Source organism: Sardina pilchardus, chromosome 16, assembly GCF_963854185.1.
Source record: "Sardina pilchardus chromosome 16, fSarPil1.1, whole genome shotgun sequence".
Taxonomy (NCBI): Eukaryota; Metazoa; Chordata; class Actinopteri; order Clupeiformes; family Clupeidae; genus Sardina; species Sardina pilchardus.
In genome coordinates this window covers 4,569,275-4,586,980 of record NC_085009.1, presented here as the reverse complement: position 1 = coordinate 4,586,980, position 17,706 = coordinate 4,569,275, and the positions used below count along the sequence as shown (strand labels likewise).

The 17,706-nt window shown below is 47.0% G+C and overlaps 1 protein-coding gene across 1 annotated transcript in view; it reads right to left on the bottom strand.

The window, feature by feature from the left end:
* Positions 1-14,686, bottom strand: part of arap2 (ArfGAP with RhoGAP domain, ankyrin repeat and PH domain 2) — a gene marked incomplete in the record, with an annotated part of 141,066 nt that extends 126,380 nt beyond the window's left edge. Inside the window, 6 exon segments of the mRNA XM_062515960.1 lie at positions 1,669-2,163; positions 4,011-4,075; positions 4,807-4,883; positions 7,019-7,089; positions 7,597-8,701; positions 14,562-14,686. Of these exon segments, the coding sequence (XP_062371944.1) occupies positions 1,669-2,163; positions 4,011-4,075; positions 4,807-4,883; positions 7,019-7,089; positions 7,597-8,567 (1,679 nt within the window).
* Positions 14,687-17,706: the final 3,020 nt, after the last annotated feature.

The window sequence follows — 17,706 nt, the reverse complement described above, 5'->3', positions numbered from 1 at the left end:
CCACCATTCATTCAGTCCAAAACACAGCATCAGGGTTCAACATAGCACTAGCACAAGACAAAATTCTGGTAAATTCTGGTCTGAACATATGTCAATGGATATGTCAATCAAACATATCAAACATAATGACTATGACTACTCCATACTCCATTTGACTGATCCTAAATCAGTAAGATTGGTGTGGATTGGAATGCTGTCTAATGATAAAGCTACGTAACTCTCTGCGTACGCATCTGAGGTATGGCTGGACTAAGCTAGTTGGTAGATGTCAGGTGACTGGTGGCGGTGGTGTCTGTGGATGGTAACTTCAGCGTCACCATAAACCACTAGTGTGCTAACATTGCTAGCGCACCACCCAAGTCGAACATCAAAAGAGGAAGAAGTATGGGGGGGGAAAGCAACAATATACAAAAGGGAAGTTGATGAATGTGAATAAATAAGAGAGAGCGTGGCGGTCATCATCTGGACCACCTTCCTTAAATACTCAAGACACAGACGCCAAAACACTGTACACTTTGACCACTCTTTGCACCGCTGGATTGAACTTGCACCACTGGATCAGTGGCGATAACGGTCCTCTGACAGGCCCAGGATCAGCCACTGGAGCCACTGAACCTCTCAGAAGAGGAAGCTTGAGTGGGGCCTCTGACCACAGATTGGCGGTGGGCCATTGCTAATCTGAATGGTTTTACTGAGGGGAAGTCCGGCCCAAATGTCATATCGCCATAACATTAGCAAAACGTGAAGCTAGCGTCAGACTCAATTTGTCCAGCCACTTTGAAATGTTCCTCGCTACACCTTACCAGCACGTGAGCTGGAGGCTCTTGCACAACCCTGCACACAGACAGACACAACATCCGTGGTGAATGGCATGGGAACTAACTGATGTAGAGGGGTGATGCTCAGTTATCTACAGTAGTAGACTGCGCAGTGTGCACTATCTACAGTAGTAGACTGCGCAGTGTGCACGCTACATCAGAAACTCATTAGCAGGTGGCACAGCCGCGGCCTGACACCGCCCAAACACACTACACACACACTACACACACCCTAAACCTTCACACCTCTGCCGTCTCTCTTGTCTTTGGCAGCAATATCTCAGAACCCAAAAAAGGAACTGAACAGCAGGCTTATGCTACACTTTCGAGTCTACACAAACTATGAACTTTGACTAAATGAGCAACCAGATCGTGCAGAGCACACATATTGAGCTACAAGCATGGCGAGAACCTCCCCTTCCCTATGCCCTGAAAAAAAATCACTCTAATCCTTGCTGTGGCTAGACAATATCCTGAATTCAGGCCGCACAGAGAGCATCTGTGATGTGGGACCTGCAAACAGAGCATGTGTCACAGGGCAATGCTTTGGTGTGCTTCAGGGTTCAACTACTTTGGATATCTTCAGCCAAAAAACAACAGTCTTTATCCCCTGGGAGGCATGGCACTGAACATAGAAATGCTTCATCATAATAACCCAATGGTGCATAAACATCAAATAGGCATTGGTAGAACACACAAGGTGTTTTCTTTTAAATAAATCTAAAAAAAAAACAAGAAACTGGAATTGTGGCATTTCTTGTTTAGTGTGTGTGTGTGTGTGTGTGTGTGTGTGTGTGTGTGTGTGTGTGTGTGTGTGTGTGTGTGTATGTGAAGATATTACGATCCTTACCCTTGAGGGGAGAGCTTGTCCAGCCACCCGGTCTTGAGGGCAGCTCGGGGCCCTCCATAGAAGCAGGCGTAGGGAGAGATGGCCGACTCCACGTCCTCGGGCAGCTCCACTCTGGCCGGCCCGGGCAGCGCGTCCAGCGGCTCCGTGTAGACGTCGTTCTCGTCCTCGTCCTCGCCCTCGCCCGCGGGCGGCGAAGTCGAGAGCACCGGCGCCGTCGCGTTGCCCGTCACCTCCCCGGGGGGCGGACCCTGAGACGATGACGACGACGGCGGGGAGAAGTTGGCGGGGGACGGCGACCTGGAGGAGCGCTGACCGCTCTCGGCGGATGGCCGTGTCGGCGGCTCCAGGAAGCACTGGACGGTGGAATAGTCTTCGTCTTCCTCCTCGTCGCGGTTACGGTCGTCGGCATCCTCCAGGGCCGCGGGGGCTGGGTGGGGCGCCACCTGCTGGTCTTTGCTGCCTCTACGCTGCTCTTTCTGCTTTGGCTGCTTCTTACTGATGAGAGACAGAAGAGGGAGGAAGAGAGGGAGAGAGGGATAGAGAGAGAGGGAGTGAGAAAGAGAAAGAGAGAGAGGGAGGAAGGGAGGGAGAGAGAGAGGGAGAGAAAAAAAACATCAGTGTACCCTTCATTAACACTGCTACAGTAGGCTACTTCTTACTATGTAGATATGGACAGAGACGATAATATACTATACAGATGCATAGGTGCATTGAGATGTAAAAGGTATAGACCAGTAGGTACATAGAGTGGGCATATTGGTAGATATGCCAATGTCTTCTTTTGGCACTTTTCTGATTCAACACTGGCTCAGGGCAAGCTGACCCAAGTACAAGTGAATGTGTAACTTTACTGTGTGCAACATTAGTCTCCTGGGCTATCTGCAGCACCCAAGGGACCCATGCTGACTGCTGGTGCACATGTGTTGGCAGTTGAAGGTAAAGGAAAAAAAGGGTCGTTCGGGGACTTCTCATAGGCTGCACCCTGCTGCAGAAAGACCCGATGCCCACACACTGTTCATTGTGGCATATATGTTATTTCCTTTCTGTGGTTAACAGCATATTGCACCCAATCCTACAGCATCTTGGTCAACTATCAGGGACTCCTAGTTGGTCAACCTCTCACCTCTGGTCCTCCTCTCACCTCCAGAACACTGAGATGACTAATTCTAGTAGTGTCCGTGGCTGAGGCGCACTCAGGTGGTTTCATAGGGCTAGTAATAGCCGTCGACTGGGTGCTAATCACTACAAAGCAGCAGTGGAGGGAGGCAGTTTGCACTTCCTGCCTAGTCTATACTGGGGCATCAAAGGCCCCCAAGCAGAGGGCTAGGCCTGTGGTTTCAACCACAACAAACATGGCCCTGTTAATGAATGCACATGCACACCAGTACTCACAGCAAGCTGTGTGTGTGTGTGTGTGTGTGTGTGTGTGTGTGTGTGTGTGTGTGTGTGTGTGTGTTCTCTGTGTGTCTGTGTGTGTTCTCTGTGTGTCTCTGTGTGTGCTCTCTGTGTGTCTGTGTGTGTGTGTGTGTGTGTGTGTTCTCTGTGTGTCTGTGTGTGTTCTCTGTGTGTGTTCTCTGTGTGTCAGTGTGTGTGTGTGTGTGTGTGTGTGTGTGTGTGTGTGTGTGTGTGTGTGTGTGTGTGTGTGTGTGTGTGTGTGTGTGTGTCCACAGTTGCAGCCCCCAACCTCAGGGTGGTTGTGCTAAGGGCCCCATCACATGGTATGTCTGAAGTGTATGGACTGAGTGCATTCAGGGTGTGTCCTGCCCACTGTTGCTCGTTTGCCAGAGTGAGTGGAAGGTGTGGAAGGTCTCGCTATTCAGATAACTAGTAGTGAGACTTCCTGACAGTGTGCGTTCTGTTACTGCTGCAGACATACAGTAAGCTGGAGCACTATATATGTGCATGTGCGTGTGTGTGCAACTGTGCGTATCTATGAAGGTATAAATACAGCACACTGCAGACTCCCACTTCTCTTTTTACTGTTCTCCTATATACAGCCACCACCACCTTGTTTACTAACCTCAGTGTGTGTGTGTGTGTGTGTGTGTGTGTGTGTGTGTGTGCACAAAACACACCTACACAAGTGAAACAGCAGTGAGAGTTGAATGATCATCTTTCCCCTATCTAGTATTTCAGTAAGTAAATATTAGCAAAAAGGGGAACATCAAACATCAAATGTAGTACACACGGTATTACACCATACATGCGCTTGCTTTAAAATGATGCTCTCTGAATGTTGCTTATTTTCGGCATTGATCACATGCCTTCACTTCAAACAAATGGCGCACATGTGTGTGTGTGTGTGTGTGTGTGTGTGTGTGTGTTTGCATATTTCATTTTACCGATGCTTCTTCTGCTTCGACTTCTCCTTGATATCCGTCACAACCTGCTCTTTGGCCCCTCCGTCCTTCAGAGGGGAGGAGAAAAAGCAAGAGCGACAGGATGTCAGAGTTCCTGAATTAGAGCGTTAGCATAAACAAACACACATGGCCTTCTGCGCAGTTCCTCAGAAAGGGCAACAACTCTGACAGCAAAATGCTGGTTGACTCTGTGACATTTACAGTGAGGGAGAGAGAGAGAGGCCGTAAAGAGATGGAGGAAGTTCATCCGCCGCCGAACGTTTGCAGTTCATATGGGTTTTTTTTTCTCAACAGAGCAACAGAGTGTTGATCTGAAACTACCAGGTTATGTAAGTCATGCAACCTCACCAACAGCACCAGTGGCACAGCTGGCACCCATTAGAGCATGCCAGCCTGCTAGACTGGTGCCCGGGTGGCGAGGGGCAATCAGGTATGTTTACCTGCCCCAAACATGGCCACATCCCCTCGACACTTAAACATGAAAACAAACCCAGTTGCCTGTTAGTGGTTCAGCTCAAATTGGCAAATTACTGTATACTGTATGACTCTTTGGAATCCCTGTACTGTACATTTAATTAATGATCTGTGAAATTCGTTGTTCTGATAACTTTCTATGGAGCCCACTATAGCCATGCAAACAAAGCTGCTTGAAATTGAAATTGAAGAGCGAGACACCCAGACAAAACAAACAGGCTCCGAGTCGACACAAACAAATGATGCACATCGTGCAGTCAACATCTTTAGCTGGAATGGGCTTTTGCAGCAAACACTGGCTTACCGCTTTGTTCTCTGGGTTGTTGTACAGATAAACCTCACCATAAGGAGTGATGACTGACACCTTCCTCTCCAGAGGAGCTGAATCACAAACACACACACACACACACATTTTGATCAGTATCAAATGATGTACAGAATAGAATGATGCATTCTGATAAAAGACAGGAACACAAATCATGGAGAGCAAAGCAGAGGAAAGGAGTGAAGAGAAGAGCAGATGGTAATGGAGGAGAGAAAAGGATAGGAAGAGAGAGAGAGAGAGAGAGAGAGAGAGGAAGACAAAAGGATAGCAGAGGAAGAGAAAACAACAGGGATGGGACAAAACAACAATAGAAAGATGACAGGAAGGCCACACACCCACACCCACACCCACACCCACACCCACACCCACACCCACACCCACACCCACACCCACACACACACACACACACACACACACACACACACACACACACACACACACACACACACACACACACACACACACACACACACACACACACACACACACACACACACACACACACACACACACACACACACACACACACACACACACACACACACACACACCCACCCACCCACACACACACACACACACACACCCACACACACACCCACACACACACCCACACACACACACACACACACACACACACACACACACACACACACACACACACACACACACACACACACACTGTGTTTCTTAGCAGACCCCGGTGCCCTTGCATGTGCGATCTGTTGTCAGGGAGACAAATGAGTATCACACGGCCACAGAAACAGCGCGGGCCAGCACACACTCCATCATGTCTCTCTCAGACAGGCTCGGACGCAGATCTACACCAGCTAGACACCCCCCCCCCCCCCATAGGCAATACGAGGCGGAACAGTCGCCCCACTTTATTACTGGACTGCAGCTCTATGGCAGGCCACACACCACGCTATATTACAGCTGTGCTCAGTGGCCCAGGACTCATTTAGGAAGTGTGTTGTCATTTATCATTATCTACACTTGACCTTCACACAACCCCCTTCACACAAACACACACACACACACACTTTTGCAACGTGCTTGTAAGTCCTCACACTATCTCACTCACCATCTTCAACATCACGCTCTATTTTACACACACACACACACAAACACACACTCACGATGACCTTAACTAACATCAGCAGTTAACTCTTTTTCCTCTCCTTCAGCTTGGACTCCACCAAGCACCATAATTCTCACTCTACATGTCAGCCATCCACAACCATCCACATATGACAACGCAACACATACCCATCCTAGGGATGAATTCTACTGGCAGGCTATTTCATGGACAGTATGGCACATCACACACACACACACACACACACACACACACACACACACACACACACACACACACACACACACACACACACACACACACACACACACACACACACACACACACACACACACACACACACGCACAAACTCAGTCTCAGTCTCAATCTCAATCTCAATCTCAACAAAGTGAGATGCTGAGGGACAGGAGATTGATGAAGAGAGGAGGAAAGCACATAAGGGAGTGGAGAGAAGAAAAGAAAGAAAGAGAGAGAGGGAGAAAGAAAGACGGAAAGAAAGTGAAAAAGACAGACAGACAGGGAGTGATACAGGCAGCCTAATACACAGTGACTGTTTCCTGATGGAACGCCAGTGCCCGGCCCTCTCTCCCCACTGCAGGCATGCATTCACTTTGCCTCCGCATGTGGGAGGCTTTAAATCCCCCGGCCACAAAACTTTCACTTTTTTCAGAGTTTGCAGAAGTAGGCCTCGGTCCCTTTGGGAATGTATAGGAGTGTGTGGTTTGGCGTGTGTGTGTTTGTGTGTGTGTGTGTGTGTGTGTTTGCAACTGCACAAGTACAATGAATACCTGAGCACAAGCGTGCAAGCGTATCCCATGCTTATAAATTTCAATCGCATAAAGAGTGAGAGATTGTGAGTGAGAGGGTGTGTGTGTGAGGCAAGCTTTTCCTTTCCCTGAGAGAGTTCAACTTCACAGACTCTACTTTCCCATGATGCACTCAAACAATGGGCCCAATTTCCCATGATGCAGCGTGATTCTGAAAGTTAATAAGCTGTACTTTATATATAAGAAATGGGGAGGAAAAAGAACCAGACAGAGTCAGACAGTGTGTGTGTGAGTGTGTGTGTGTGTGTGAGTGTTTGTCTGGTGTACCTTTCTGCTGGCTGTTGTTCCCACTGGGAGTCCGACTAGGCGATGGGTCTGTAGATTTGGCACTCGCATTCCTAGGGTAGGAACAAACTGTTTAGTCACACGCACACACACACACACACACACGCACGCACACACGCACGCACGCACGCACGCACGCGCACACGCACACGCATACACTCTCTCACACACACGCGCGCACGCACACACTCGCATGCACACACACGCACTCTCTCTCTCACACACACACGCACACACACACACATACACTCACACACACTAATGCACGCACCCCCTTATTTATGACAGAAGCATGAATAACATGGATATCCATGTATTCATGTGTTACCCATGTGTTAACTTCTGCTAGCCATAGATTTATTTAAAACGTTTGTATATAAACCGAGTGTCTGGACGAATACATGGATTAATGCATCAGTGAGATGCGACTGTGTGTGTGTGTGTGTGTGTGTGTGTGTGTGTGTGTGTGTGTGTGTGTGTGTGTGTGTGTGTGTGTGTCTCTGTGTGTCTCTGTGTGTGTGTGTGTGTGTGTGTGTGTGTGTGTGTGTCCTCAACGTTACCATTGGTATGTGGGCGTGAGGTCCTGCTCTGGGAGCTGGGGGACGGGTCTGTGGCGTAGTCGGTAGGAGCGCGTGTTGCGCTTGCCCACGGGCACGGCGGGGGGCTGGGGCACGGGCTCCATCTCGTAGATGTCGTTGTCCACCATGAGGAAGTCCTCCTGGACGCCGTCCGCCGGGGTCAGAGCGTCCAGCCGCGAGGACGGGGAGACGTCCAATAAGGACGAGGGGGCGGAGTCTGGAGAGGGAGAGGCGGGGATTGCGGAGGAAGGGGCGGGCCGCTCCGGGACATTCTCCAGATCGGAGGGCAGCGAGTGGGAGGAGAAGGAGAGCGATTCGCTGCTGCTGGTGCTGTGGGTGGAACTGGAGAAGGAGCAGGGAGAGAGGGAGCGGGCACCGGGCATTGGCCGGGGCACCGTTAGAGACGAAGAGGACGAGCCGGAGAAGGCGCCGGGCGGGGTGACCTCTTGGAGTCCGTTGCCCGGGCTCGTCCGTGACCTGGCCGGGAGCGTCCTGGTGCTGCCCGCGTCCATCCCTGGCGCGGTGGACGTCCCCGGCGGCGCGGCCTGCAGCGTGTGGCATGAGGCGCCTCGCTTGCGGGTCTTCAGGAAGAGGTGGCGCGGCCTGGGCACGGGCACGGGCTTCCGCCTCGAAGGACCTAAAGACGAGTCTCCGGCAGCGTCCGCTGCCGCCGCCGCCGTTCCCCTGGCCCCGGCGCCCCGCTCCTGCGGGGGCTTGTCCAGCCCGAGGGCCTCCAGGCTGCAGAGCATGCGGCGGCGGTGGCCCGTGGGGAAGTCGGCCACCGCCTGGAGCCTCTCGGCCGTCAGGCCCCGCAGCTCGGCCAGGCTCCGCAGGCCCGCCCCGGCGAACAGCGCCGCGTACTGGGGCAGGTGCAGGCTGCACAGCCACTCCACCAGGTCCTCGCCGGGCACCGGGGAACTCGACCGGACGTCCCCACCGCCATCTGGATCCATACTCTCTCTCTCTCTCTCTCTCTCTTTCTTTTTTCTCTCTTCTCCTCTTTCCCTCTCTCTCAGACGAGCAGAGAGACACTGTCGTGAGGGCAGCTCTTCCCCAGCATACAGCAGGACACACTGGTGGAGCTCGACTGCGGAGACAAAACCAAAATTGAAGGGATTGGATTGGAAAACAACAGAATGGTTCTTGCACCCACACACATGGGATTTCGGTGGCCGGCTCAGAATACATGGAAATATGAGCGTGTGGTATGGGGAGGGACGGCAGCCCAGCAGTAAATCAAAAGCCACGAGCACAACAAAACAGGGCTACTCGGTGTCAGGAATGTCCAGTATGTAGAATGTCACAGCGAGAGCGTTGAGGACTGTTAACAGGGTTTGAGGAGAGGAGTGGCTTTTTTTTTTTTACAAAACACAACTTGCTGGGTCTTCACAGAGAGATGTACTTTTTGTGTTGAGGAACAGAATTTATGCTAGAAAGGAGAGCAAGAGGCGTCTTGATTAGCCTAGTGGCCGTAAGCCTTACCAAAAACATACATCAATGATTTCATTCAAAATTGGAGAATAGAAACAAAATATGAGCTGAGGCATGGACCAGATAGGAAACACATCAAGCCAAAGCGAATAAGTTTCAGAATCATTCAGTGTTCCGTATTTCTTTTAATTTCCATGCAGAAATGTTGCTCAAATGACGTAGGCTAGGCTGTGCATCCACCACTTCTGCAATTAGATCAACCCTAAACTTAACATAGGCTAAATCTGTCCCTACATATTTGCATATGGTTCGTTTCACACTGGGGTAACCTCATAGAAGTGCACAGCAATCAACCAGACTAGCTGATTTCCCCCTAATGTCAAAGGCTACAATGACATTGTGTGGGCTGTTTGTTTGTTTGTTTGTTTGTTTGTTTGTCTTTTGTCTGTTTTCATTTGTCCTTTGTTCAGGCCACTACAGACAGCCAATGCCTAGGCCGATGCAAATCACGTGACATTCCGCTATGCTCATACAGGGAGAAAAAATAAAAACCACAGCAGAAACCACAAGGCTTGAATGTCACAACTATAAATAATTGCCCAGATCTAGTTGTAGCCGTGATACAGATCTAGGCCTGGCTGTGCTACGGTTAACCAATCTAGCAACATCCCGAGTACATTAACCATTTCATTTCTCAGGGATTGTGAAACATGACTAGTCATAGAATGACTGAAACACTTAAAAAAAAGTAGTAGGTTGGTATGCAGCACACTCTGTGTGTAGTGTGAACCAAAAAATAAAAGTAGTATCTTGGTGTGAGTTTGGCATGGACCCTGACGCCCACATGTTCACTCTACACCCGAGAGCGGTCAAGCTATATGCACACCAGGCATGATCACAGGTGCAGGTCTTTTCACACGTACACACACACACATGGCTATGGCTATGGCTATGGCTATGGTTATTAAGCAGACGCCTTTGTCCAAAGCGTACTCACACAAACCTCATTCAACCACAGACACCCAGACAGACACACAATACGGTACATTGTCTCGCTCACAAACACACACTATACATGCAAAGGTGCATAAGGCACACGGTTCACATTCAGACTACACAATGCTAGCAAACCAGCTAGCTGCAAGTCCTTTCAATGCTCTTAACCTGCTTAGTACTACTTCTCTATGGGATTTCATCCCTATGCTATGGCCATGGTCTTCATCATTCAGTATTCAAAGAAGAAACAGCTTTACTAATTGCTTCTGCACACATCAAGTTGCACTATTAAAAAGGAATTGAAAATGACAGTAGTCATCTGTGAAAAAAAAAAAATGATGCCTTTCACTATGTCATGCACAGCATAGCAAGGCCTAGCCTATCTACCAGAGGATCACGGAAACACAACTTGACACCCATCCGCAGTTATCTTCACACATGGTTACGTTTCAGTCCTGACCGTATCTACCAGTAAATTATAAGATAAGACAAAAATAATTACTACGAGCAATCGTGGGGCTGCAGACCCTCAACCGTGCTACAATGAATTATTATCCGAAGTGAAACTAAATTCAAACAATTCTGCATCCAGAGCAGAATGTAGATGATCCATGGGATGACGGCGATATGGTGAGCTTCCGTCCTGTACGCTTGCGAGTGGACATACAAACGGAGAGATAGTCAGTCACATTTACTATCCCATCGCTAGAGGGTGAGGAAGACAGAATATCACAGCAAGACCAAAAGAGGGCTAACAAATAAAGAGAGTGGTTTCAGTGGAAGAGATAGACAGACACAGAAAGATAGAAGGAAAGAGAAGAGAGTAAGAGAGCCTTTTTCTTTTCTGATTATAATACTAATGCCTGAAATGAGATGGGGGGGGGGGGGGGGGTGTTGGGGCCGTTGACTATTTTGTCTTAGATGTTGACTTTGTTTAGCTTTGCTGTGGAGTCGTTGGGAGGAGAAAGGCAGGCCTGCTGGGCTGGCCCAGTAACACTAGCAGCCCTGTTTGACACGGCACTATTTCTTTCACCCATCTCACACTCTCGCCATTTTCCCCATCACTGGTTTCGTTAGTCCCTGTGGCCAGCAAAACAGCAGTCTGCAAATAAGATTGGCTTCACACACAAACCATACACAAAAACAAACACACACACACACACACACACACACACACACACACACACACACACACACACACAGAGAGAGAGAGAGAAACACACACACAGCAGATCTTTATCCTGTGAACAAGGCTGATTTCTGTTGTACCAATCTCACTCTGTCACTTCTAATCCAGAGTCCAGGGCGGCTACACTGTTGGACAGACTGTGCAAATGAGCCTGGGGGTGGAGGGGCCTAAAAATACAATCTCCATCCCAGGATACGAGGACCTAGAACAGTCCAATACACACACATACATTTCACACCAACCCGGACAGACAAACACACATGTGCACACGCATGCACGCACGCGCGCACACACACATACACACGCACACACACACGCACACAAAACATCTTAGCTTCACTTGCAAGCGATGACAAGAGAAAGGAATAGGGTAGGGTACTGAAGGTAGAGGGATATAAACAGAGAGAGAGAGAAAGAGAGAGAGAGAGATGGGGAGAGGGAGAGAGAGAGGGGGACGGAGAGAGAGAGGGAGAGAGAATCGATATTCAGGCCACTCTATAGAGCTTGGCATTAGCTCTGGCTGGCCGAGCCACTTAACAGTCATTAGCTGGATGGCAGCGCGGGCATCTTGGCAGCCCGTCCACATGGGATTGCTTTCACTCAGGTCCTGTCCGCACAGCTGTCCTGCCAACCTTTACTGCAAATGTGGCCAAACAGCCAAAATGTCTGTCACTTCCATGAAGACTTGAAACAGAAATGTGCCTCGTCCTCCTAACTGCATCCAATGCTTTCCTCACGGTCTATTAATATCACACATGTTCCATTCTACATCTTCATCGTGTCTTTACATCGTACTTCATCAGATATGAATGAAACGTTTAATAAGTTACTGAGCAGTAAAATGGTTGTGCAGCTAAAGAGTTAATAGTATTTAAAGCTTGAGAAGTAACAAACCCTTAAGTACAGCACAGTTCCTCTGAGAGAGAAGCTCAACTTTTAGGTCAGAGGTGACTAACGATGCTGACCCGAGTCACCCGACTGCCCTCCTTCTGCGTCCTCACGTCTGATGTGCAGTGTCTAGTACCCTCCTCAAACATGTGCACTACTTGACGAATGAGACTTTTGTTTGTGTCAATTATACGCTATCATTTATATGTCCATATATAATTGAAGACCATCAATCATATGGTGAGCAGAACAGATCACTTTCGACCTGTGAAATAATACTCTCACACCTCAGGGTTCTGCAAAACCATTGGTATGCACGCCAACTTAATGTGTAACTGAAACCATGAGTGGGGACTGTTGGACTAATATAAACAGAAGTTATCAGTTATGCTTTGCCACCACGTCAGTGGAAGGGATGAGATTCAATTTGACTAGCAATATGAGTGGGGGCACTCACTCCACAGCTACAAGATGAGTTTACTTACAACACAAACATTTACAAAAACGTCAAGCATGCATTATGATGCATAAGCCTTCTGGTTATATAGAACCAGTTGGTTAAGTTGTAAAAGCTTCTTGATTCTGATCTTACACAATTTGGCCTGGGGGAACCATACTCTACTGTGTGAGTGCTCATCCCTCAAATTGTACATGCTTACGTAAACATTGTGTGCTATTGATTGCATTATTTTGTCATTCCTGATCTATATTGTTTTATTGCCCTCTTGGCTTTGGCTATGTCAACCATGTGAGTGGACAGTCCTGCTTGAATTCCCTGACACCAGAAAAGAAATGTCTAAAACACTAATAAATCAACTTCCAAGAGCTCACTTCCACAGGACAAAAGATCAGACACACAGACCTAAAACTGCACTTTTTACATACTTGCACATATGGACTACACACACACTGTGCTCTATACTCTCTCTCTCTATGCGCAGAAACAAATTATGCCGTCTCTAAGGGAAACCTAAAGATGTCAGTGGAAAGAGGATTCACACCACGCTTTCGAGAACGAGGCCGCAAGTTCACACTTAATGTTCCTATTTATCTAAAACTGTCCAATGTGGATAAGACATGCAGAAGTGAGAACATTTTTTTTTTAATCTTCAGGGGAAGAGATAACTCTACTGGGCTGATGGACTAGTGTTTGTGTGGAGAGTGTACCTACTGACAAACCAAAGTCATTTGAACTTTGTGACAGCGTATGCAGTCAGTGCATTGCATTTCTCGCATTTCGGACATGCAATGATTTTTTGTGCATTGTTAGAGGCTTGAAGTAGCAATTCACTTTGACGTAGTGTGCTTGCCTCCAAGACTACCCTCACATGCTATTTTATTGTCAATGCATGTTCCGGTCAATACTAAAAGTCAACACTAAAAAACATATTGGTCCCCAATGAAAGTTTACTCATTATCATCCAAGAATAGACCATAGGTTGTTGCCATATTTACCCTTTTGCTCTAAGAAGGTTCCAGTTCAGTCTCTGTGTCTGTCTGTCTGCATGTCTCAGGTATGAGGGAGCAAGCTTCCTTGCAAGTGAGTCATTGTCTGCTTGGCATTACTCAACATAGCCATGCCTGAGCAAAGTCCAACTTCACGCAGCCACCACCGTTTTACGTTTGAGAAACGTAATTTTGCAAGGCCCCTCGCAAACTCACCACAAGCGTTGATTTTGCAAGAAAATGCCACTAAAGTAACCATGAGGAAGCTGGCATTACTATAGTAAGGGTCTGTATAACCTATGGCTATGCAATAGGCCTACCCTATGTAATTAGTGTAAATATGAAATCAGTAAGAAGTTATGTCGCCCAAAACATTTAATATATTTTAGATACATTTGGAAAAAATACTACTCAGTCTGTTTACAAAGTCCCTATTGATTTCATAACCAACCTATTGTGCCAAGATTTATTGCATAAAGGTCTGGTGTAAACATTATCTGCGCAACAGAGACAGAGAGAGAACATGACAAGCATGTGGTTTGTCAACATTACTACTTTTTCAAAACGTTTAAGTTCACTGTATAAATTCGAGTAGGCCATGTTCTCAAGCTACAGATTACACTTGTTTGCACCGCTCGTGGACACTGGACAGTTTGCCAATCATGTCCAAATAGGCTAATCTGCCTGCCTGTCATCCCCGGCAAGACGTGTCGGCGTCTCGTGTCTGATCTTTTTGAAGAAAATAACTTAACATAATAGACTAGGCTACTTAGAATGAAACCTGTACTTAGTCTAGTAGAATTTGAAGAATAGTTTGAAGAATCTGTCAAATCCAGTTAAAAGTAACTTTTTTTCTGACTCACGAACAACTGATGCTTGGGGCTTCCTTGACTGACAGCCATCAACCACCTTCAACTTCAAAAGCACCACTGTTGCGATAAAATCTTCTTCACCTGAGCCAAGGAAATTAGAACGAGTATATTCATCGGTATCTTACCTCAAAATCTTTAGACGGAGTCCCAGTTGTCATTTCATTTCTGATCAGTGTTCTTCGGCTAACGTTACTTGAGTGAACTTTTTTCACCGCCAGCACTTCCACTAGATCTAGCCAGCCTACTCGCGGTTTAGCGCTACACGCGTCTGTTTCGCTTTTCCTGTTCAGGCGTGAGATTGTACTACGGCAAGCCCTTTCGACTTTTTAGACTCTGGTAATAGACGTTGAAAAGTTATATTAGGTTTTCAAATAGGCTATGCTCGTTCGATATCAAACATAAACTGGAAAGTTGTTACATTCCTTACTGGTATATAGCCTAAGATAGGCCTATTTCAAAACAGTATTCATCAGCGTATCAGACTGAAGTCTGAATTATAGGCATAGGCATAGGCCTACTAATGAATTCAGACAATAGAGGCAAGACAGGCTATGATTTGTGATACTTAAAATTGTTTAAGATTACTTCCAAATTAATCTTTCCACAGCCGTTTATTTGAGTTTACAGAAAAATTATGTTTAAAAAGTATAGCCTATTGGCAGAATGGAACGGCTTGTCAGAATCAACCTTCCACGCCCATCCCTGCCACACCACGCCACATGAATCTGGCTCTAGAAGTGTCCTTCGTTTTCATTTCAAATCTCTTCATGTAGGCTAAATTCTATTTGTTCTGAACAAAGGTTAGGCTAAATGGGATTATGATAGCGCTACTTGAATGGCTCTCTGTACAGTCAGAGCCGACAATGTTAGGCCTAATTAGTTTTAAAAAATATGTTGTTTAGCCTGCTGCTGCTCGTATTTGCTTACCGCTTTGACGGAAACTTACAACGACAGGCGAAAGGGTGTGTTTTAACATCAGAATGCGCTACTCAGCATATCCATGCAGGTTTCAACTTGACACAGGGCCCCGGGCTATGCATTTCTGCAGAAAAGAATGCACCATGGTGTTCCTCAACACGGGCAAAGCAACACACTGCACACGCGCGCATTTTCTTTCAGCAGCACTTCTTCCTTTTTGTCAAAACACACGTAGTAAACTCTGGCAGTCGTGTGGGTGTGTTGTGTACACTGCACAGGAATCGGGATATGTAATTGACCACTTCTACATTTCACTTTTGTTATCTCAACTTGCCATAACGTGTCATCATGTTGAACACGGGTTGCCTGGAGAGAAGAAGACCCAGTCCATGTTATGTACAGCGATATTTAAAATTAATAAGCAGATATAGCCTATTAATTTATATCACTTGCATCAACTGTTGTGTAATTTAGACAAGCACATGTCGTGCTGCTGTGTGCTGGGCCCTAAAGTTATTTGTGACATGTTTTCATTCGGTAATAAATAGGCCTACACCTTGACATGATACTGTAAGGAAAAACATTAACTTTTTTTTATTTAGTAACTGTCTCACCCATGGTAATGGGATGTAGTTATAACCAAGGCATGCCTACTTGAAGTGAAACTTCTTGCATTTTTTTTCAGCATTGACATCCAGATAAAGGCAATTTGAAACTTGATTTAAGTAAAACATCCTACTATAGAGTAGGCCTATATTTTGTGGGAGTCTTGGACACTTTGGATAGCAAAAAAGCTGTTGAAAGCACCTTGAACTTCATGAACAAGAAAAATGCGACGTTTGACCACCAGAGAGCAGTACTGGGTAAGTTCGGACAGGCTCCGAGTTCGGACAGAGCAGTAGGCCACACGCTGAGCTTGGACATAGCGAGGCTGTGAATAGGCTACATGAGTTGGGTGGGGGTTGTGTTCACCTCTGTCTCACTGCAGGCCTCTTTGTCTAAAGGCATGTCATACATGCAGGGGCATGCTTTCTTATCAGCCTCCACTGTGTCAACACTCCTGGCACATAATTCTTTTTGATGACCACAACAATACACAAACTAAGGCTGTCCAAAACACCTCAACATCTAGCAATCATGTTTGCATGTTTTTCCTTTTTAAAAAAGCCATCTCCCCATCTCCCTGTCTTTCTACCCCCCTGCTAGCCTTTAACATTGATTTTTAAAATCTCCTCCAGGCATTGTGCTCTTTGAAACGTCTGACGTTCAAGGTCACTCAACCTTGGTGTGGCCATGTCCTCATTCTAATAGTAATTAAAAGCTGTGCTTATTCAGAGGTGGGGGAGAGGAGATTGGGTTGGGTAGGCGATGGTAATTGTGCCCAGGGCACTCTGTTGTTGAGGGGGTGGGATCGTTAGGATGCCCGGTGTTAGCCAACTAGGCCTGCTGCCAGCTGTGCGATGAGAGACGGGAGATAGGGGGACAGAGAGGATAGGGGGCCAAGAGGAGGTCAGAGAGAGAGAGCGAGAGAGAAAGAAGTGTGTGTGTGTGTGTGTGTGTGTGTGTGTGTGTGTATGTGTAAGAGAGAGAGAGGCAGGCATGGTCATGTGAGAGCTAAAGTGAAGGGTCAAATGTAAATAAACCATGAAACGCTCAGAACTCGAGTTTGACCGATCACTCAAATCATCTAACCCCTTTTGACAGACAAGTACAACTGATAAGAGCAGAACTTTAATGAGCCTGAAGCTGATTGGATTGCTGACAACCAGCACTGGTCTCTGAGTGACCCTCTTCTGTTGCAGCATACTGATAAAGGCCCACACCTCCGCGTGTGAAAACTGAAGTGAGAATTATTGAGTGTTCTGTTGTAGTGTGCATGTGTGGTGTGTGTGTGTGTGTGTGTGTGTGTGTGTGTGTGTGTGTGTGTGTGTGAGAGAGAGAGAGAGAGAGAGAGAGAGAGAGAGAGAGAAAGAGAGAGTAGTGTTTGTGCTTTTTTGCACTTCTGGTTGGATGAAAACTTCATTTCGTTGTCATTTGAATCTATTCTAATCTCATGTCTGTGGTCTCAACAGCAGGCAAGTTCAAAATGATGAAAAGTGTCTATGCAGCACATGGTGTTGATCATGTGCATGTGAAGACACACAGATACGCAGCCCATGATTCTGTGAAGTGCTGTGTGAATTCCCTTGAAGCGCTGTGTTGATTGGCTGATTTTTAATTGTTTATTGATTGTTTTTGGCCCAGAGTTTCCTATAGGTTTCCCATTTACAGAGTTTAGATCGTGAACATCCGAATAGTTTCAGAAAATACTGAACAGTCAACTAGAGGAATAATTAGGCCTAGGTGAATTTT